We start from the raw sequence: 24,014 nt of genomic DNA on the forward strand, positions 1-24,014 counted from the left end.
CGAAACAGCAAGAGATTCTGAGAGCTCTGTTCCAGCAGTATGGGCAGTGGGCTTTCATAGGCTGAAAGTGGAGGCAAGGTAAAGAAATTACTTGATTGGCTGTAGCTAGGCATTTGCCTTATTTGGATATGGTTCAATAGGAAGTTCCTAGTTCATATAACGAATTTGCTTGTTGGTTATCTGTGATTGGCTGAAGCTCCATTCAAAATTAGTCATAGCTGGGCGCAATGGCTTCTGTAATTCCAGCACTTTGGGAGGCCAAGGGTGGGTAGATCATGAGGTCAAGAGATCAAGACCATTCTGGCTAACATGGTGAAACCCTGTCTCTACTAAAAATACAAAAAATAGCTGGGCCTGTTGGTGTGCGCCTGTAATCCCAGCTGGGGAGGCTGAGACAAGAGAATTCCTTAACCTGGTAGGCAGAGGTTGCAGTGAGATCGTTGAGATCGTCCCACGGCTCTCCAACCTGGCAAAAGAGTGAGACTCCATCTCAAAAAAAAAAAGAAAAAATTAATCAGTCACAAGGAATGCCTCTAAATTAAGTTTTGGTTTGTTTATTTATGTTAGGGTTCCTGATACCAAAACAACCCCAGACTAATGGTTTCTTGCTTATTTTGGCTTAACAACTTGTTAATGATAGGAATGCCATAATTTATGATAAAGGGGGGAAAAAGATGAAGAGAAATATTAGGAATAGAAGTTTTAGTAATGACAAAAAGACATAATTAGATTCAGTGGAAATTAAAATAATAATAAAAGACTATTAAGAACAACTCATGCTAATAAAATTGAAAACTTAGGTGAAATGGAAAAATTCATAGAAAAATACAAATTGTTAATCTGAGCTAAGAATAAATATAAAACCTGAAAAGACTCTATTAAATGATTTAAACCACTGCTTAAAGAAGAAAGCACCGGGTCTAAATATTTTACCAGGTTAGTTCTCCCCAAAATTTAAGAACTAGATAACTCCCATTTTATGTACTTGAATAAATATTAACATCTCCAACTCATTTTATGAGGTTAGTTAACTTGACACTAAACCAGGACCAGGAAAGAAAAGAAAAGAAAAAACAAGACAATAAAAGAGAAGAAAATTACAGGTCAGTCTCATTCAAACATAAAAAGCAGAAATGCAGAAATCCTAAACTAAATATTAGCAAGCCAAATTGGGGAATGCAGAAAACAAAATCACGATATTATATGAAGTTGGCTCAGCATTGCAAAGTCAGTTAGTAATGTTTACAACATTAATAAATTAAAGAAGAACAATGCATATGACAATTATACAAGGTACAAAAAAAGCAACCACTATTTATAATAAAAAATTCTTTTTTTTAGGCCGGGCGCGGTGGCTCAAGCCTGTAATCCCAGCACTTTGGGAGGCCAAGGTGGGTGGATCACGAGGTCAAGAGATCTAGACCATCCTGGTCAACATGGTGAAACCCCATCTCTACTAAAAATACAAAAAATTAGCTGGGCACAGTGGCGCGTGCCTGTAATCCCAGCTACTCAGGAGGCTGAGGCAGGAGAATTGCCTGAACCTAGGAGGCGGAGGTTGTGGTGAGCCGAGATCGTGCCATTGCACTGCAGCCTGGGTAACAAGAGTGAAACTCCGTCTCCCTCTGTTGCCCAGGCTAGAGTGCAGTTGTGGTCATACTATCTCCTGCAACCTGCAACCACTGCCTGCTGGGTTCAAGAGATTCTCCTACCTCAGCCTCCTGAGTAGCTGGGATTATAGGTGCACACCACCATGCCCGGCTAATTTCTGTATTTTTTTTTTTAGTAGAGATGGGGTTTTACAGTGTTGGTCAGGCAGGTCTCAAACTCCTGACCTCATGATTTGTTCACCTTGGCCTCCCAAAGTGCTGGGATTACAGGCATGAACCACTGTGCCCAGCCCTAATAAAAATTCTTAGAAAATTAGGAGTATGTCTACAAAAGGTCTACAGCAAATGTTCTCAGTAGTAAGTGAAACAATAACACTGTTAACTTTGTTATGAGGAGAACCAAAAGATAGAGAACTAGCAGCAATATTCAAAATTCTTCTGGAGGAGTTCCAGCCCAAGGGAAAAAACAGGGAAAAAAAGTACAGGCGAAAAAATTGGAGGTTAAGAAAAGTCTTTTTTGGCACATGATATGATTGTATATGTAAAAAAGTCTAAAATAAGTTTGTGCAAAAATTATTAAAATTAAAACAAAGCTATAGCAATCAAAACAGAATAGCGCTGGCATGAAAACGGGCACCTAGACCAGCAACAAAATAGCCCAGAAATAAAGTCATGTATATATGATCAACTATTCTTTGACAAGAGCACCAAAAATGCAAAACGGGGAAAGAATAGTCTTTCAATAAATGGTTCTAGGTAAACTGTATATCCATATGCCGAAGAATGAACCTTGATCTTTATTTTACACCCTACACAAAAATTAAAATGTATCAAAGTCTTCAATGTGAGACCTGAAACCATGACACTTCTAGTAGAAAGCTTTGGGAAATAACTTTTTGACACTGGTCCTGACAATGATATTGTTAGATATGACCCCAAAAGACAGGTAGCAAAAGGATGTCAAACTAAAACCTTCTGTGCAGCAAAGGAAACAATCAACAAAATGAAAAGGTAACTTAGGCCTGGCATGGTGGCTCATGCCTATAATCCCAGCTCTTTGGGAGGCCGAGGCGGGCGGATCACCTGAGGTCAGGAGTTCAAAACCAGCTTTGCCAACATGGTGAAAACCCGTCTCTACTAAATATACAAAAATTACCCAGGTGTGGTGGCAGGCGCCTGTAATCCCAGGTTCTTGGGAGGCTGAGGCAGGAGAATTGCTTGAACCCGGGAGGCAGAGGTTGCAGTGAGCCAAGATCACACCACAGCACTCCAGCCTGGGTGGCAGAGCAAGACTCTCTCTCAAAAAAATAAAAAAAGGGGCCGGGTGCGGTGGCTCAAGCCTGTAATCCCAGCATTTTGGGAGGCCTAGGCGGGTGGATAACAAGGTCAAGAGCTCGAAACCATCCTGGTCAACATGGTGAAACCCCGTCTCTACTAAAAATACAAAAAATAAGCTGAGCATGGTGGCGCGTGCCTATAATCCCAGCTACTCAGGAGGCTGAGGCAGGAGAATTGCCTGAACCCAGGAGGCGGAGGTTGCAGTGAGCCAAGATCGCGCCATTGCACTCCAGCCTGGGTAACAAGAGCGAAACTCCGTCTCAAAAATAAATAAATAAGGGACCTGTAGAATGGAATAAATATTTGCAAGCCATATAGCTGATAAGGGATCAATATCCAAAATATATAGGGAACTTACACAACTCAGTAGCAATAAAAAAAAAAAGAAAACTAAATTAAGAAAATGACTAAATTCAAAACCCCAGTTAAAAAATGGGAGAAGGACCTGAATAGGTATTTTCCTAAAGAAGGCATACAGTTGTCAACAGGTATATGAAAAGGTTCATGTTATTAATCGTCAGGAAATGTAAAATTATGACCACAGTGAGATATCATCTCACTCCTGTTAGAATGGCTATTATAAAAAGAGGTAACAAGTATTGGTGAAGGTGTGGAGAAAAGGGAACCCTTGTATACTTTTGATGGGAGTGTAAATTAGTATAGTCATTATGGAAAACAGTATGGCGATTCTTCAGGAAAGTAAAAACAAAACTCCACATAATCCAGCAGTAGTCTCACTTCTGGGTATATACACAAAGGAAATGAAATTAGCATCTTTAAAAATGTGCTATATGTATAAAATGGAACATTTTCAGCCATAATAAAAGGAAGGAAACCTACCATTTGTGTCAACATTGATGAACCTGGAGTACTTTATGCTACGTAAAGTAAGCCAGACACAGAAAGACAAATACTATGTGATCTCACTTAAATGTAGAATCTTAAAAAGCCTAATTCATAAAAGCGGAGAGGAGAATGACAGTTGCCAGAGGCAGGGGTGGGGATAGGGTCTGGCTAGGGGAAGCGGGTGATGAGGGAAGGAAGGGGAGATGGGCAGACGCAGGCTATCAGTTATAAGGTGAATACATTCTGGGAAATCTAACGTACCCTGTGGTGACTATAGTTAATAATCATTGTATACTTGAAATTTGGTAAGAGAGATCTTTGAATGTTCTCATCTCAAGAAAAAGAGGAATAACTATATGAGGTGATAGTTGTGTTAATTAGCCTGATTGTGGTAATCATTTCACAGTGGATACATACATCAAATCATCATGTCATACACCTTAAATTTATACAACTTTTATCGGTCAATTATACCCCAGTAAAGGTGGGGAAAAGATTTAATAATCTTTTCAGCTGACAGCATATAGAAGTCAATTACAACAGCAGACAGTTTTAAAATGTAGTTTTTAGGAGATAGCATTTACAGTGGCAACCCTTAAAAACTTTATTGGAAAACATTAAATAAGTTTTTAAAAATGATTAGGATATTTACCATGTCAAATGTATGGAAAGTCTCATTATCATAAAGATGCTCATTTTCTCCAAATTGATCTATAAATTCAGGGTCTTTCTAATCCAACCCCAAAAGGGCTTTTCATGCAACTGGACAAGCTAATAAAAGGGTAAAAGGCCAAGAATAACTTCAAGTACTCCTGAGGAAGAAAATAATGTTGGAAGTCAGGAGAGGAAATTGCCCTATTAGATTAAGATTTATTATAAATAAAACTCAGGTAATTAACATGGTGTTAACTGACTGATAAGCCAATGGAATAAAGTGAGTCAGATAGAGAGGTCTGTACATGACAGGACTGGCAACCAGGGATCAGTGGGGACCTTCTGTTGAGTACTTAATTCATTATTCATTTGGGAAATGTTAAAAATTGATTTTTTTTTTTTTATTTTTTTTGAGGCGGAGTTTCGCTCTTGTTACCCAGGCTGGAGTGCCATGGCGTGATCTCAGCTCACTGCAACCTCCGCCTCCTGGGTTCAAGCAATTCTCCTGCCTCAGCCTCCCAAGTAGCTGGGACTACAGGCACACACCACGACGCCCAGCTAATTTTTGTATTTTTAGTAGAGACTGGGTTTCACCTTGTTTACCAGGATGATCTCGATCTGTTGACCTCGCGATCCACCCGCCTCGGCCTCCCCAAGTGCTGGGATTATAGGCGTGAGCCACCGCGCCCGGCCTAAAAATGGATTTCTAACTGGTATCAAGCAGGAAGTCCATGTTCATAGCACTGAGGTTTTTACAATCAGGTTATAAAACAACATTTATCATATGATTCTGTTTTTATAGAAAGAAATAAGAGTATATGTGATTAAATATTTTGAGAAAAGACCTAGAAGATAGCAAAAGTCAGTGAGACTGTCTCTGGGTGGTCAGAGTGTTGAAGATTCATTTCTCTTTACCTCTTTTGTCTAGATTTTTAAAAAAGACATTGAGCCTATGTTACTTTTAATTAGAAAAAACATTTTTTTACTTTGAATTTTTAAAACTATTTTTGTCTATTCTTCTAGATTAAATTTCGCATTATTTTTGGCAACTTCCAAACTGCCTCCTCCCCTTACACACACACAAAATTTTTTCATTGTGATTTTTGACTGGAATTGTCTGGTACATAATAGGCACACGATACATATTTGTTAAATAAATATGGAAACAATTCACATCTTTGTGATGGTTAGCCATTCCAATTGAGAATATGGTATATGTTATTTTCCTAATTAACAAAGCCTTATAATTTTTTAATGCAGATACCACACATTTATACAATTAATGATTTCTAAAATTGTATAATCTTTTCATTTTCCCCCTTACTGAGTCAAACCCTTAACTGAGTATCTTTAATGTCAGACTTCAGAGGCAGAAAGATGATTTCATCGTAGAAAAACATGCCCTGTTTAGTGAGGTTAAGGACCTGGGTTTATTTATCTTAGAATAAATGACTAAACTGAAACTGAATACCTGTCTTCAAGCATTTGGTAGTGGCCGGCTTTCCTTTAGCTCTGCCGAAGACACACAAAAAAGAAATTCAACTGAAGTGTGAGGAATTTAGGTTAGAGATTGCAAACTGACAACACAAAGCTACATTGGCTCAGAGACATATTATTTGGACCTCACAGCATATTTTAAAAGTTTGAATTTATTGCAAAGTTAAAATTTTAGAGATCTGACATAAACACTTGGATTTCTAGCTTTTCTGATATCCCTGTGCCCTAGTTTCCAATAGCAGCTGATAGCTAGCATTAAAAATCACTGCTGTCCCCTTTAAACAAGCCCTGAGCTCACTCTCTCTTTTTTCCAGTCAGAACCCAGCCCTTTTCCTGTTACCTGTCTTACCCCTTAGGCATTAAGTTTGCAACCTCAATTCAAATAAAGGACAGATTAAGTGGCACATTTGTTGGTATGGCATCTTCTCACTCAGCATTTTGGTGGTGTTTTTAAGAGATGGTTTTAATGTGGTCCTAGCTAACAAACAGGAAATGAACTAGGGGACTTCCGAAGGTTGTTCTTGTCCTGCGGGTCCGTGATCCTGTTAGAATAGTCCAGTGTTTCTTAAACTCTTTTTCTCATTGCATGTGATCATAGAATCTCAGAGTTGCAGTGGACCCCCTGCAAGACAGGGAGGCCACAGAGGATATGCTTCATCTGGTGTTCCTCCGTAGACACAGGAAATCTGAAATCTTGCAGGGGGGCCTGCTTGAACAGTTAATAGTTCAAACAACAGCTTCCTCATTTAGAAGGCTTATTAAAAATCTGTTTCTTTTGTGTATAGTTATTTAAAGATGAGTGAAGGATTTTAAAGAGAACTTTGAGTTTTATAAGTACACAGTATTATATTATTCTTATCATTATGCATGGCCTGGCAGAGTTATGATTGTGGGAACCATAGTTTTGAATGTCATTTCATCTATGCTTGCATGTTATCCAAACATGGTTTTCATATTTAATGTTAAGGACATTTTTTAAATAAATAAATAAGTGGGAAAGCAATATGGGAAAAGATCTGAAGTAATAATTTCTCAATTTGTTTTTTTCTATTTTTTCTCTGCTCTGAAAATCTTTCTTATCAAATGTTAACAGTCTCTGATGGAGCCTATAGAAAATGAAATTTGTAGCACATGTATCCTGCGGCATTACCTAAAAAGGCAAAAGGGTGACAGGTAGAAAATGTGTTTTTTCCTAAATAGATTTGACTGCAAAGAATTATTTTATAAATAATTATTTTATTCACAGTTATTTTTTATGAAACATTTCATGCCCCATTTGTTTTGGCATCAAATAGACATAGCTTTATTGTGACTCAGAATCTAGTACTGTCCTTATTTAGGGACATGAAATGTTATCTCAAGGGAACGTTTTTGGAGTCTCTAAATGTCTTGGGTAATAAGCGAAATTTTTAGCCTAGGATCAAATATTCCACTTACCCACCCAAATTGTTTCCCAGTTGTGGTCTTAGACTAGGATCCTGTATATATATTCCTAAACTTGATTTTCGATTCCCACAGAACAATCCCTTTCTCTAGCCCCACCTATCGCCAGCAACAGCGAAAGTCACATTTGGACCTATAACATGTTTCCAAAGGACCCATCAAGGCTTTTTCAGAGGTCCCATCTCATACTTAGTCTCTCTTCATGTTTAAAGTGACAACATCAAACTCATGATTTCCCTATCCTTTCTACCGCTGGCCTTTTGATAAGGACAAGGTGTAACTTTCTGGATAGACACAGTTTGGGATGTAATAAACTACAGCTTCATTTTCCCTTAATGAAATAGCTTGAACACACATATTCTTCATCTTTTACATATGTTATATGTTCCTAGTCTAGCCTAATACCCAAGATACTGTCAATACCCAGTAGGTATCAGCCTCTTTCTTCTTATCCTCTTATTAAATCACTACCAAGCTTGAGAACTGACTCATGACTTCAGACTGGAAACAGTCACATGTCTGAACTGGCGTGCAATGCAGAGCTGCTTCCGGGTTAGCACATAGTAATCTGATTGTGGCAAAGGTCCCTTTCTTAAAGCAAATGTCAGACCACTATCCAACCTACCTAAGTAAGTTTATCTTCACCAAAATTTTAACTATCTATAAATTCATAATTTGATTTCTTTGAAGTTATCATTAGGACCAAATTTTCAAGTCATCTGTGCCAGTCTTTGAATTGTCATTAGAGCTTTAGTTTGAGCCTGCAATTTCCTACAGCAGTTAAAGAAGAAGTCAAAATTAATAAATGGCTGGCATTTTAAAAGAACATACAGGTTGAAATAACACACACACACACACACACAAGCTCAGCTGGGTGCAGTGGCTCACACCTGTAATTGGGAGGCCCAGGTGGCAGGATCCCTTGAGCCCAGGAGTTCGAGACTAACTTTGGCAATGTATGGGGACCCTGTCGCTAAAAATAATTTTAAAACTTAGACAGGTGTGGCAGCATGCACCTGTGATCCCAGCTACTTGGGAGGTTGAAGTGAGAGAATCACCTGCGCCCATGAGGTTGAGGCTGCGTTGAGTCGTGATTGTGCCACTGCACTCCAGCCTGGGCAACAGAGCAAGATTCTGGCTAAAAAAAAAAAAAAATTCAAATCTAGCTGTTCTGTAACACAGCTAACCTGATCTCTTTGAAAGGTCAGAGTTCTTTTTCTAAGAGGTAATGGGAGATTATTTTAGATTAAAGGAGATGTAAGCAAATTTATCTCTTAAAATTTATGTCTTTGCTTGGATCTGATTCAAGGGAAAATCAGATCAGTGATACGCATTTTGGGACAATGGAAAAATTTGAATATAGACTGGTTATATGATCAATCATGTCATACTCAGGTGTAATAATAGTGTCATGGTGATGAAGCAAAATTTCCATATTGTTTGAGAGTTATGCTCACATGTTTAGGAGTAAGGCTTCACGATGTCTACTTTGAAAGAGTTTAGAAAATGTGTATATGAAATACAGCAAAATCTTAACTATTATTGAATCTAGATGGTGGGTTTTGGGATGTTCATGACACTATTTTTCTACTTTTCTGAATATTTGAAATGTGTCAGATCGTGTGAGTGGTGATAATAATGAAGGAATCATCTCAGGGAGAGAAGTACTAAGGGCATTGTAGGTTTCCCTGAGCCTGCCTTGTAGTTTAGGAGAAGGCTTTGATGGAAGAGAGCCACACAGGTGGTGGGTGGGGTCCACAATGAAATAGAGTTCACCTGCCCCGGTGGTCCTGATGGCTCAGAAGGCCACACAGAGGCACTTTCCCAGGCTCCTCCATGAGTGATCTTATAATAGCTGTGGGAGAGGGCTTCCCACTGTTATACACTGGACCACAGACTCCCCTTGGCAGCTGTGGGGAAGCTCAACTTGGCTTGGCTATGAATCCCCTGGAAAACAAGTGAGACTGGATAGTTTTACAGTAAAATCTCTCGTTGAGTATTTGCTCTCAGTGTCTTGGGACTGTGAACTGTAACAACCCAAATAAATGACCACTCCTTTAAAACCATTACTCATAGGAGCACAGTACTACTTGAAACTAATCTACTGCCTTGCTAAGCCAGGATGGAATTTGTTCAACTCATATTTGAGTTTTTTCATCATAATTTTTGCCTTTTTGTTTATGAAGACTGCAAATTTCTAGTAGGGCCATTTTGGAGCAGCTTATTTTACACAGAATGTGAAATAAAATAGTAGCAGGACTCTGGTTTGTCCTTTCTTTCTCTCAGAAGTATTACCAACCACCTCCCTGCCTTTTAAAAGAGACTTAATAGTTTTTGATGAACAAGTTAGGTAAGCCTGAAAAAAGTCAGTGCGGTAACAAGTATTCATTTGGGGCTTCATTGCTGCTTTGCAGGTTGTTTATAGAAGGATAGGGAGAAGTTCAACAGCGTTTTACAAATACAGAGTGTAAATGATGGTGCAGGAACTGGAGATTTTTTGGGCTGCTTGGAGGCCAGGGGAGAAGTATCTCGCTGATACTGGATGATCGTGTTACATTAAACAATTGAAAAATATAAATCATTTCTGGAAATGCACATACCTGAAAATGCACATACCTGAAAAGCTTACGAAGCTTTTTCTCCCTCTAACTCAAGTCTCTTCCTATGTCTAAAGACAGTCTTCTCAGATTTAGGAGGACCACACTTGCCAGCAAGAAAACAGGCATACTGAAATGTGATTTGCAAGTGCCTCATAATCTTAATACTGTCATCCAGTTTTCCAATAAAAAGATTATCACTTTATGATTTCCATTTGCTCTGCTGACTCAGGTTTTCTGCATTTAAAACACCAGTGTTAGCAAGCTGGGAGCTGGTGCCCCAAGTAGGAAGAGCAAAAGGCCACTTGGATTATTTGCCAAATTGCTATTTAGCTTTAGAGAGTAGGGGAGCTTTGCTTTAGCCCTGGGTAAGTACAAAATCTCAGTGGCCTACTGAACTCTGTGAATCAGTTTCATAAAGAGCAAAGATAAGAATGTAGTCTTTATCATTGCCTGTTATCTATGAATAAACGAAATACATCTTCCTAAGCATTTCAGTTCAGTATGTTTCCAGCAGCAATAATTTTCTCTGTTTACCTATCAAATTTAGTTTGTGGTAAGAACTGACACAGTACCTTTTGTGTTTAATCTCTCCTTAAGTTTCTCTTTAAACAATAAAGTTTCATATGACCAGTGGAATTTGGACTAAGCAGGTGCACATCTTTTTTACATGTAAACTTGCTGTTTCTCTTGTAGGCACTATTTGGGCAGGTTTTCCATTGAAACCACTAATAACAAGATGATGCCATTTAGGAATGATTCCTTTTAACCTAATTCTGTCCTGGGGGTGGGAGGTGCAGGGGGCAAGGTTTCAATAAACTGATTTCTCCTACAAATTTCAGATCACTTGGAATCTGCCATATACTGCTTTCTTTTTCTATAGGGGAAGATGTCATATTGAGAGTTGATTATTCAGTAGTCCAAATAGGATTTAGTTATCACTGAAGTGGTATCTTAAGACACCAGGCTTCCTGGACTCAAAACTGTAGCTTTCATGGTCAACTTCAGATTTAGCCCCTTCCTGAGAATAACATTTTATTGCTAGAGATTTTGTATAGGAAGAAGATTTTTCAAATTTTGAGCATGCCTTCTGAATCGTAATCACTTAGAGCTGTAGATCAGCAAAGGTAGAATAACTTAGATACTATATATATAATTTTTTTTGCTCAGTTCTTTGGAAGACTCACATTATAAATTATTACTTGAAAAACACTTTTAATTTTTGCTATATGTTTGTGAGTTCCAAATTGTTAAGGACTCCACTTCTTCCCTCAGCAGTAGGACAAATAAACAGATGTAGAAATGACTTCCATTCTCTCAGTGACCTAAGAAATGACATTTTTTAAAAAAGCACTCTGAGTAATGTCAGTGGTGTGTATATTTTGTTTGACATTTTAAGCAGAAGAAAGCCACATGACTGAAATGCGATCTATTTTCAAGTGTTAGGAAAAAATATATTTTATCTCAGTAAATCCGGAGATTATCCTTTCATAGATGTCACTGTTATTACACAATCCGCATGACTAAAGCAATTGTGTTAGAGCCATCGCTTGCTTAGCATCAAGTCTGCGGTCACTGATGTCCTGGGTCCTTCTACCGGAGTGTCGGAAGGGTACTGAATATGAAAGTGGAAACTTCTTTAATTGTATTATTTATATAAGTTATTTCAGAACAATCATAGTCATGGACTTTGGAGAATCTAATGGTTCTAGAGATTACTTCTTGTAACCTTGGATGCTCCAGTTTGACAGGGGGACCCTCACCTCGCTCTGGTGGACCTTTTACTTCTGCTTCTTCTACCAAATAACTTGACTGCTGACTATGATAACCAGGAACAGTTTTACTTGATCTTTTCAAGAAAGTCATCAACAAAGTGGTTTTATACCTGGAGGGAAGACAGAAGAGAGGAGAAAGGGAAGGAGGAAGGAATTATGCTGGCACTTTCTGTGAATCATCTGAAAATTTGTTGCCACCCTATAAGATGAATGATAATGTTTCCATTTTCACAGATGGCATTTTCTCTTCTGGATTAAGCCTCTTTCATGTAATGTTATGTTTATGAGATGTATTTCTGTTATTACCTGTAACTGTAGCTCATTCATTTTTAGAGGCAATATAGTATTTCAACCTGTGACTATATCCCTATTAAAAAAATATTTACTGTTGATGGATATTTGCATTGGTTCCAGGTTTAGACTGTTGCAAAGAGTGCTGTTGGGAACACTGTATCTTCATGCTTAAGTTCAGCTTTAGATATCCAAGCATTTTTTTCAAAGTGGCTGTACCAATTTGTACTCCTGCCAGCAGCATATGAGAATTCCAGTTGTCTTATGTTCTTGTCAACACTTAATGCTCTCTTTCACTTAGGCCACTCCAGTGAGTTGGATAAATTATTTTTTTACTCATGTCATATTTCTTTTCATCTCATTCTATGTAAACATTTTGACATACTCGAATTAATTTATTTACAGGCAAAATACCCCCGTGCTCAAATAGGTATGAACTGCTTGTTTTAATGAGCTAATAAGCAGTGAGTGTCAGAAGGTGGCTATGATCTATTCTCAAGCTCCAATTGAATTACCATCCCATCTGAAAGTCCTAATTTTCTGGCACGTTACACCTCCTAATTTATTTCATTTTACAGATGAAGTAACTGAGCCACTTCAGGGACTAGGGAGTATGCCAGGGCTTATAGTCAGGCCTCCTGGAAGAGGCAAGATAGTAATAATATTCACCCTTGCCTCTCAAGAGAAGCCCTCTGTTAATTTCTTTATTATTTCATTTGCTAAATAATAATAATTATCATTATCATTATTTTTTGAGACAGAGTCTCACTCTGTCACCCAGGCTGGAGTAGATTGGCTGTGATCTTAGCTCACTACAACCTCTGCCTCCCCAGTTCAAATGATTCTTCTGCCTCAGCCTCCTGAGTAGTTGCAATTACAGGTGCCTGCCACCTCACCCAGGTAGCTTTTATTTATTTATTTTTTTTGAGTTGGAGTTTCGCTCTTGTTGTCCAGGCTGGAGTACAATGGCGCGATCTTGGCTCACCACAACCTCCGCCTCCCAGGTTGAAGTGATTCTCCTGCCTCAACCTCTCCAGTAGCTGGGATTACAAGCATGTACCACCATGCCTGGCTAAATTTTTGTATTTTTTATAGAGATAGGGTTTCACCATGTTGGTCAGGCTGGTCTTGATCTCCTGATCTTGTGATCCACCTGCCTCGGCCTCCCAAAGTGCTGGGATTACAGGCGTGAGCCACTGCACCCGGCCAGTTTTTTTTTTTTTTTTAAACAGAGATAGGGTTTCAGCATGTTGGCCAGGCTGGTCTCGAACTCCTGACCTCAAGTGATCCACCCACCTTAGCCCTCCAAAGTGTTGGAATCACAGGCGTGAGCCACCATACCCAGGCTCATTTGCTAAATAATTATTGAGTGCATCTTACATGGCAGGCACTGGGCTGAGCCCCAGAGATTTAGTGGCAAACAAGTTTGTAACTTAGTGCTGTTCCCTTTCACTTTACAGGTTATGGCTTTCAAATCACAGCATATTTCCTCAAGAGAGGGATACGCCTTCGCTGCATCAGGAGCTCACAGAATGCTGGTAAGAAGCTGATTTCTTGGGTTGTCCGACATTTCACACAATCTGCTTGCCCTAGATAGAGAAGTGATGAAAATTAAGGAATGAAAGTCCCATTTGCTTCATTGCCTTCATGTCATTGTGTGTGTCCAAAGGTTTGTGATTCCTTTCCTCCCAGCTTGTACTGTGTTTACTGCCTCTCTGAGAACGGTAAGCTGGGCCACATCATGCTTTCCTTTCCTGCTGCATCTCAGCACTTTTCTTTGAGTGACTCAACATAGTTGAATTATGAATCACTTCAGCATTGTCTGTGCACACCAAGGCCCTGGTATATGGAGCAGGTGTGTACACAAGAAAGCGCTTTCCCAGCCCACAGCTTCAGAGCTTGCCCTAAGTGTGTGATGAGGCCACTTTCCCCTGTCACTTCCCCAAGTCTAGATGTTCACTAAAGACATGATTTCAAACTTGTCCAGCCAGCAACAGTAAAGTCAGAAGCTAATGATCATTCTCCAGGTTGATCTGAGCACTGGGAAGAAAATTTAGATTACCTTCCATGGACGATTTCAGTATGCATATAAGATATGAAACAGACTTTAAAAAATTAACCATATAGAGGCTTGCTGTGGAATCATCATGATCATCTCGATTTTCTTAACTCTAAACTCTGCTCAAATATATTACTCTCATTTTTACTGTTGTTTGTTTTGTTTTTGAGACAAGGTCTCACTCTTGTCAACCAGGCTGCAGTGCAATGGTGCAATCATGCCTTACTGCAGCCTCAACCTCCCAGGCTCAAATGATCCTCCCACCTCAGCCTCCTAAGTAGCTGGGACCACAGGTGTGTGCCACCACGCCTGGCTAATTTTTTTTTTTTTTTAATTTTTGGTAGAGAATGGGTCTCACTATGTAGAAGCTGTTCTCAAACTCCTGGGGTCAAGCTGTACTTTCTCCTTGGCCTCCCAAAGTGCTGGAACTACAGCAATGAGCCAACACGCCCAGCCTCAAATATATTGCTTTCTTAACAAGGTCTTCCACTTTGTTCAACTCTCCAATAAAATAAGTCAGCTAACCTTGTATCTGTACCCTTTATAATAAGGACTGTCATTGCTTAAATCTTTATTTAAATATTAAAATAATACAACTCTCAATAATGACCTAAACAGAGCAAACAGTGGAGAAGTTGCTTTCTGTTACTACCTGGCACCAAAATGTTTAAAATCCGCCATTCTAGCACTGTTAGCTTTCAGAGGAAGAAATGCAAACACAGAGGAAGTTTTTGATAGAACTGATAATTTTGAATTCCAGTTCTGATCCACTAATGAACTGTCGTATTTCAATATTATGATTTTCAGGGGGAGGGTGGATTCTGTGGTTCAGTTTTCCCTCCCATAAAATGATAAACAGGCTATATACCACTTATCTCAATAAGATTTGTCAAGAACTAATGAATAAATATTAATTGCTTTGCTAATTTTGTCTTTCTGGCTTTTCAAGGTCCATCTCTAGTCACCTAGCCAGATATCATACCCACAAGGGGTCAAAGTTTAAAAATACCCAGGCCCCACCTGAAATGGGGGCTTTCCTTGTGAGGAGGACTAGTTGGCAGTAAGACCAGAAAAATAGGTTAATCTTTAATCATGGAGGACTTTGAATGTTGGGCACTGAGGAGTCACGGTAGGTTTTTGAGCAGGATGAGTAGAGCTCTTTTTTTAATAACTGTTAACCTGCTGTTCTGAATAGATCCTATTCAGAACTTGGAATAGGGAGGGTGACTGCCAAGGAGACAGCAGTGGTAAACAGTGTAAGGAGAGGGCTGTTACTGGAACAACAACTCCTTAGGCCTTTTGGGATCATCTCAGCTACCCTAGTAGTGTAAGGTGTTAACTTGTTTTAATTCTGTATCCATGTAATTGACACCTTCTTGCTTGGCTTCCAAGTGGTGCGTCAGATTGAGATACATGTTACCTCAGTCATTGCCACTTATGTGCAATGTACATAAAAGGCTTTACTCACCTGATTCATAATATCCCTCTTTAAAAAAAAATTGGTCTCATGTAAGAGGGAAGCTTTCTTTGTTAGAAAAGTGACTTCATTTCTATCACAAATATCAGAAGTGTCTCATAAAAATATTCAAGTAGTACAACCAAGCATGAAAAAGGGAGAAGAGCCCCCTCCCCTCCCACCTGGAACAGACGCTGTTGGCATCATCCCAGCATCACTCCAGACATCACACCTGGGTAGCTGGAAGCTGGCGAACAAATGGATGGATGGACAGACCGATGAGAGAAGGAAAGATCCAGATGTCATTACCATCTTCTGTGCCTTTCATTGAATGCCGAGGAGTCCAGTTCAGTGATTCATTCAGTCTTTCCCAATGGGAAGTCAGCGGTTTTAAGAAGCAGCAATAATAGATTACTATGACTATGGTGTAATTTTATCATCTTTATTGTATATTTAACCATTTTCTAAATAGTTGGATCATTGATTCCTAAGAGAAGCTGCTATTTTCCCAGCCTGATTCAGATTAGTAGTTTGCCCACTTAGAGTGTTGGGGACCTCTCTAAGACTAGCTGACCACGGAGATGATAAGTAAAGTAACTAGTAAAAACGTTGATGGGTCACATTTTTAGATTTTATCTAATATTATTCCTCTTCCTCTATAAGTCTTACATGCTTGTTTTGAAAACATTGATCCTATTTTCCAAATAGGAGTTCTAATCAGAAAACATCAGACTGACACAGAGGTGAGGCTGCAGAGGTTCTGCCTGGGGGTTTCCTGCGATGTAATCGTCCTGGGGCTCAGGTGGACCAGTTTGCAGCTTCGTCAGCGCTCCCTGGAACTTTGTGCTCACCCTGCCCTATTGATGGCAAACACTGAAAGGATGGGAGGAGAGAAGAGACGTGTGTCTCATATGGACATGCATATTGCAGCAATTTAAAATGAACAAAAAATCTGGAACAACCATTTCTGTGTTTATAACTTTTTTTTTTTTTTTTTTTGGGGAGACAGAGTTTTGCTCTTGTTACCCAGGCTGGAGTGCAATGGTGCGATCTCGGCTCACCGCAACCTCCGCCTCCTGGGTTCAGGTAATTCTCCTGCCTCAGCCTCCTGAGTAGCTGGGATTACAGGCACGCGCCACCATGCCCAGCTAATTTTTTGTATTTTTAGTAGAGACGGGGTTTCACCATGTTGACCAGGATGGTCTCGATCTCTTGAGCTCGTGATCCACTCGCCTTGGCCTCGCAAAGTGCTGAGATTACAGGCGTGAGCCACTGTGCCTGGCCGTTTATAACTTTTTAATGCCTTTACTAACTTGCTCTTCTTCATTTTATACAGAACTCCATGTATTCCCTGACAGATTTGTGGTTTGTGTCAGTCAGCTTGCATTCAGTCACGATCTTTTGGCAAATCAGAATGAAGATTTGGTGAGTATGAACAAATTCTATAAACAAACAAGTCTGCTCAAATGCTGAGTTACTGTAAAAAAAATGTTTTAAGGGAACAGGAAGGCCTACCTGTTTTGCATGGTAACATCAGCTAATTCGTGCATTGTTCTTCTTTTCCTGAAGACCATTTTAATCAGCAGTACCTTTTCCATATCAATTTTAAATGAGAAAGCAACACATCACAAAAACTATGATGGTGCTTATGATAGTGTTTAAATGAAATAAAGGAAAGTCTTTTAAGTGAAATGAAGCAAAATCCACATGTTTCCACTGGAGGCTTTCATTGGGGTCAGTGGCTTTTAAATTTTATTCCGTGGTGAATCACCGACATTTTCATGAGAACCAGTACTTTTCCCCAGTGTATTCTCTCTCTCTCTCTCTCTCTCTCTCTCTCTCTCTCTCTCCCTCCCTCCCTCCCTCTCTCGCTCTCTCGCTCTCTCTTGCTCTGTCTCTCTGCCTCTCTGCCTCCTTCTCTCTCTCCCTTTTCTCATGCTAAGTCTTAAGCTCCAACAGGGCCTGTTTCTGTTTTATTGAAGTTGTCTCTTCAGACAAATAGATAAAGAAAACTGACTCCGAATTGCAGCTTACTGCTTTGTATTTTAAGGTGAACGTGTACACTTGAGAGTTTTCTTGTTGCATGTGTGTGTGTTTGCTGCAGTCAGAGTCCGGTCTGCCTGAATTCTACACAGACGTTTTTTCATATTTTTGGACGTATGAGTTGAATCTTTAAAAAATAGGGACGTATGACTTGAATCTTTAAGAAACAGAAAAAAAAAATCTAGCAGACATTAACCGGGCCATGAAGTATGACATGATTATTATGCTTCTAAAATAATTTATGGGAATATTAGATTACCCTTGATGCTTATTATTGTTTAATCCATATGAAATCTGAAATTTGGCCCACATCGTCTAAAACGAGCTTCTTATCTCATCTTAAATAAATACATAAGAAGAGTGTTTCAGAGACTACAAGGGTGAATAGAGACCCAGGAAAAGTACTGCATTTGGTGCAGAGAAACCCTTCGCAACGGCCAGTGCGGCTCATGTTTCCTCTTCTTCATCCATCAGTCAGACTCTTAAGAATACACATTAAATGAACGAGGCAAATTTTGTGAAAAGTATTAGGTTTGTCTTTTGAAATATTTCCAGGATGTTATCTTCATAAACTAATGAATACTGAAGTGGTAATGCCATTGGCATACATCTAAAATATAATATAGCTTAACTGATTCAGAACAAGGAAGAAATTGATCTATGGTTTAAGAAAACAACCATTAACTGTACCAGAAAGTATTATTACTTTCAAATGAAATACAGGAGAAATTAGATCTTGTATCTGATATGTAATATTAATACTTAATATCTTAAATTATTAAGGAGGGATTAAAACATCTCAATACAAATGAAATATTATCCCCCTTAGGGGCCTTGGTATTTATACAGATGTAAGTTTTCTGTAGCGGCTGTCATATAAATCCTATAATCTGGAGGGCTTCCTAAACACCGAGATTTTTCATACTGAAAAGCTCACCAGTCCAAGCCTTTTACGTGAGTGAGTTCAATTTCTTTATCTTTAAAATTTCTGATAACCAGCGATAACATGACTGACCAGAGTTAAGCATGTTAACTTAGGAGGAAAATGCCATTTCCATAATGAGGCTCGTTCCTTGTTTTGAGTGATTGTCTTTATTTGTCATCAGTTTCTGTCTCCTCAGTTGCTCATTTACTCCACCTCTGTCTCTTCACATACGCACTTGCCCAGCCACATATGTCAGCTAAAGCCTGGCACTACTTAACAGCTTCATCTCTGGGCTCAAGTTCTGCGCACCCCCTGCCTAGCCTGCTCACCTCCGTACCTCCCCTCTTCACAGGCCTCCAGCCCACCACTTCCTCAGGCCTGTTGTTACTAGAAACAATAAAAAACCCAGGTCAAGTAAAGGTCCCTCTCCCACAAATGGCCCATCAAGCCAACAACACCATCCTTCCACCAGAAGTGTCTTGTAGTTTAATTCTCATTGATATTTGACCTCTGCAGAGTCTGCCTGTCTCAGCTATTTAAGGATCAATAAACAGTTCTTCCCTTCCAGAACTCCCTTCTGCCTGAGAGAAGGCATTCTCATCCCTTGTTCTATACTTCAAATGCCCAAAGCCAGTGATGTCAGGCTCCTGTGAGTATTCCCTGGACTTCCGTCAAGCTTTGAATTCTTTTATCACTTTACATCAATATTCACCAAAGGTCAGGATCCATTTCATTTTTCTCTTGGTAGCAATTCTCAAGAACACATGACTGGGCAAGGCTGGGAAAGTTGGTGCTGGCAGTAGCTATATTGGAGAGATTTCTTTGGCAATAAACTTCAGTTGTTTCTCTGTAACTATTAATTCACTCTTCCGTAGCCACAAAAGTGACAGGGGAGTGAACTAGTACTTGAGCAACAGCCTGGGTGCCTTACTTGTGCTGTAGCCTTGAGGAGCACCCATTCCCTTTCCTTCATCTTTTTTTTCCTTTTTTGGATTCTCAGTGTCTAAGTGACACTTCGTTAGGTAATCTGGGAATGTCTATTCAAAACTACTCTGTCAAGGGATTCTTTGAACCTGTAGACAAGCAAGCCAGCTGCACTTAGCTCCCCAGTTCTTAAAGGTGGTTGCACAAAAGAACTGCTGTTCCAGATCAGGCAGTACAAAGGGAGTAATCCCCCTCCTTTAAACGGCAGTGCAGCCACACTGCCCTAAGCACCGCAGCACCAGGGAGGTCTGTCCCTGCTGTCACTTTCAGCAGTTCTCTTGTCCACTCAGGGACTTTGGTGCAGGGAAATCCCCTGTGTTGCAATAGCTCTGCACACAGTGCCCATGTGCTAGGGATGTGGGAATTGTGATGTGTACTTTGGGAAGAAAGGGCATTATTATGAAATGAGTCATTGTATTTTTCTTACTAGAGTTTCTCATAAGAAATCTCAAAACTCTTGTTGCCTCAGTTTTTGACCCATTGCTAGATATAGGACTGGGGAGTCTTTTTGAGAGTTTTTACCTTTATTTGGTTTGTTTTTTCCTCACCTTTTTTTCCTTGGAAATAGGAAGAACATAAAGTGAATTTTTATTGCACTCAGCTACATTTCATTCCAACAATATTTTCTTACTTACAAACTCAAGAGCCTGTGTAGAAACTGTTTTCTTTCTCAGATGTAAAGTCCTGGAGCCTTTGGGAAATTTAAAATTATTTATTATTTCTTTATTAAAATTATGTAAATAACCATAGAACTCTGTATGTAACTGAGACATTTCTGGGTCAGCACAAAGCTACTATTTCATTATGTGTTAGTTACAGCCATTCCTTCAAGTCTCTGGAGATCAGCCTTCCCATCTGTTTTTACCATCACATCTTAACATAATATGCTAAGTTCCGGCTCTATACTGGGAACTCTGGTAGGCACCTGGGAAGCAAAGAAAAGTAAGAAAGCACTTTGCTTTCAGGGAGCTTCCAGTTTGGCAGATCAAGGCTGCTGAAGGATATCCTGGTGACCTAAAAATGTCATTCAGATCGGGGCCTCCATTTTTCCTAAATATTTTTTCATTCTGGATCCAAGGGTTCCTTTGGATCTCTTCTACCGTTCCTCAGAAGGAAAGTCCAAAATCCCCCAAACGTACTTTTCTTTACTTTAAAACTGGCCAGGCGCTGTGGCTCAAGCCTGTAATCCCAGCACTTTGGGAGGCCGAGGCGGGTGGATCACGAGGTCAAGAGATCAAGATTCTCCTGGTCAACATGGTGAAACCCCATCTCTACTAAAAATACAAAAAATTGTAGCTGTAATCCCAGCTACTCAGGAGGCTGAGGCAAGAGAATTGCCTGAACCCAGGAGGCGGAGGTTGCGGTGAGTCGAGATCACGCCATTGCACTCCAGCCTGGGTAACAAGAGCGAACCATCTCAAAAAAAAAAAAACAAAACTGAAGCTGTCAAAGTCTGTGATCCTTTTGGAAATTAAAAAATGATCTGTAGTGCTAGTATTGCCTAAAAGTGGATATATACTATTTAAGTTCTCTGCCTTATGCTCTTTATTTGAGTTGTGGTCAAGCTGTGAAAATAGCTGCCAAGATTCTGTAGACATAGCCCAGTACACAAGGCTAGGTCCTCACTGCAGCATCACCTAAGTAGAAGGATTACTGGGACATCCTGACAAGAAATGATATTGAAGCACTAACTCAGATACTTCTCTTAAGTCACACTGCTTTTTAGTGATAAAGAATTCTCCTTCTAGTTTTTGAATACAAAATTGAAGTGAAAATGAGTTTATTTTTAGCTTGGCTGTTACAGTCCTCAGCTGTGCATGATCCAGGCTTTGTGGGCCATAGGCTTCCTCTCATTCAAGGGGGAGGGTATCAAATTATCTCAAAAATCTTTTCTCACATGGCATTTCTATTGGAGGAAGCAAATAAAACTGTAGCTAAATAAAAACTACAAAATAATTTTGCACAAAGAAATTTTCTTGCAGATTTAAAAATTGTGATTAGAAAAACTTCCAGGGTAGTTATATTTGATCTTAAGAAAGAAATTGTAAGGCAACATTGTAGGCCTTATGTTTTTAGAACAGAAGAAATAAGCTACTTAAATTTGACTGTGCACTGACATTTGTAGCCTCATGACAGAATCTTTTAACTTCCTAAGAGAGCTTTTGCATACATATAAATCAGATCATTCAAGAAAAGAATTCTCTATTTTTGTGTTTAGAAAATGAAAATATGTGATGACTTTTCCAGATTTTTTATGATCTATCATAGTTTAAACATTTTGTTGTTCTTATTTCTAAACAATACTAGCGGTGAATTGGATGGAAGACATTAACAAGAGATTCCTGTAGCATTAGGGAAAGTTCCTTGAGTAGAGAGAGGCTGTTTTCACATTTTCCACAATATTATGAACTTAGATTTCACTTAATAACTGATTACCGAAACTGTACATATTCATTGTACAAAAAAGTTTTTAATCCAAACATAAAGAAAATAAAAAATTAGTCATAACTCTGAACACAAGGTCTCTACTAATGATCTAGACGGTATCTCTTCATACTTCATACCTAATAAACTGAGGTCCGTGTGTGTGTGTGTGAGTGCGTGTGTGTGTTTTAACTAGGACCTATTTGTCCGCAGTGTGTTTCCATTTTTTTTAACTGATGATCTTGTATTTGACAAACTCTGGTACATGAAAACTTCTTATCTAGTAAGGAAAGTAACTCCCAGTGAGTTTATCATTTTCCTTTGGCTTGTATGTCAGTACTCTATGGTAGGATACGTTATGTTTATGTATCCTCAGAATTGTGTTTTCTGTAATGATCTCTCCTTTTGATGATCTTGGTGTTACATTTTTCAAAATTAGATAAAAACACTTATATTTTCTTCTGATATTTTTACAGAATGTATTTTAGTTTAGGATATGAGGTCCTTTTTATTCTGTGTGTTGACCAATATCATGCTAATTGTGATCTTTAGGTTTAAGGGACAGCCAAGCTCTGTCTGCCTCTTCTACACCATCGGTGTACACATGACAATGAGGCATCTGTAGGGAGCAGGCTCTTCTTTGCCCCTTAGCAACTGGACTTTACTAATGTCACTAAGATATTTGGATTATCTGCCTTATGTTTCATTTGAGTTGTGGCCAAAATAGCTGTCAAGTTTCCGCTGACCTCCATCAGCCACACAAGGCTAGTCCTCACTGTAGCATCATCTAAGTAGAAAGATTAGTGGAACATACGGCCAAGAGACAATATTTAAGCACTAAATTGAATACTTCTCTTAAGTCACACTGCTGTTTAGTATGAAAGAATTCTCATGGTGCTTGTCCCCTCTCAAGGCTGACTGCCCTGTCCCTTTCCAGTCAGTTAAGGCCAAGGCTCTGAGTCAGAACACGTTCAACAGGTAGGTAATAGATTAGCACCTTTACCTTAGCAAGTGGCCTACAATGGGCTGTTTTCCTTGGATAGCCACCATCCCCACCTGCCCTTATAGGGACTGGCAGATGGATGACCCTCTGCAAATGCTGGTAGTGGGGATGAAGATATCTTCTGTTGGCTTTTCTAGACTAAGATGGAGAAAATAAGAAAAAATACTTCTCGGGTAAGATCTTTTTTTTTTTTTTTTTTTTTGAGACAGTCTCACTCTGTCACTAGGCACCAGGCTGGAGTACAGTGGCACGATCTTGCTCACCACAACCTCTTCCTCCTGGGTTCAAGCAATTCTCCTGCCTCAGCCTTCCGAATAGCTGGAACTATAGGCATGCGCCACCACACCCAGCTAATTTTTTGTATTTTTCAGTAAAGACAGGGTTTCATCATGTTGGCCTGGGTGGTCTCGATCTCTTGATTTCACGATCCGCCCACCTCGGCTTCCCAAAGTGCTGGGATTACAGGTGTGAGCCACTGTGCCCGGCCTAGATCATTTTTTAAAAGGTAGTGTTTTGCTTATATATTACAGGAACCTGAGTTCTCTACTGTTAGTAATGAAATTATTTTTGTTCTCTTTTCTTAATAATAAAATTTTCCCAAATGTTTAACCAGCAGTATTTGTTGTGAGAAAGATGGTTTGTGCCTCCTCCCACCACTGTCATCGCCACAAGGGAACTTGCCCTTTGCTGAAGTAGAATAGGATACGTTAAATGAATGAGGATTGTTAGATAGGATAAGTTGGAATACGATGTATCTCAGCTCCCTAGTCCTTTGTGGGTTTTTTCCTCATAGTGTGTCTTTGCATGTGCAGAGACTCATAATCTCCATTGATGACCCTTTTTCATGATAGATTTGATTAGGAAAAACGTGGTGGGGAATAGAACAACTGAAAAAGGGATTCGAGTTAAAACATAAAGACCTGGTTTTGACCATTGCCTCTCCCCTTACTCACTGATGACCTTAGACAAGTCATCTGACTTCGTGGAGCACTAATCACCTAACTTGTTAAGCAGAGGTAAACATGATACCTGCTGTACAGCATTCTCAAGTTTTCCTAAAGAGCAAGTG

The 24,014-nt window shown here is 39.4% G+C and overlaps 1 protein-coding gene across 4 annotated transcripts in view; it reads left to right on the forward strand.

Annotated features, from left to right (window-relative positions):
• Nucleotides 1-24,014, forward strand: part of SLX4IP (SLX4 interacting protein) — a 203,928-nt gene that overhangs the window by 162,713 nt on the left and 17,201 nt on the right. For all 4 annotated transcript variants that reach the window (XM_078371350.1, XM_054255215.2, XM_002806757.7 and 1 more), the window contains 2 exons: nt 13,512-13,589; nt 16,903-16,991. In XM_078371350.1, the coding sequence (XP_078227476.1) occupies nt 13,512-13,589; nt 16,903-16,991 (167 nt within the window). The remainder of the gene's footprint in view (nt 1-13,511; nt 13,590-16,902; nt 16,992-24,014) is intronic.

The sequence above is a fragment of the Callithrix jacchus genome, chromosome 5 (assembly GCF_049354715.1).
Source record: "Callithrix jacchus isolate 240 chromosome 5, calJac240_pri, whole genome shotgun sequence".
NCBI lineage: Eukaryota > Metazoa > Chordata > Mammalia > Primates > Cebidae > Callithrix > Callithrix jacchus.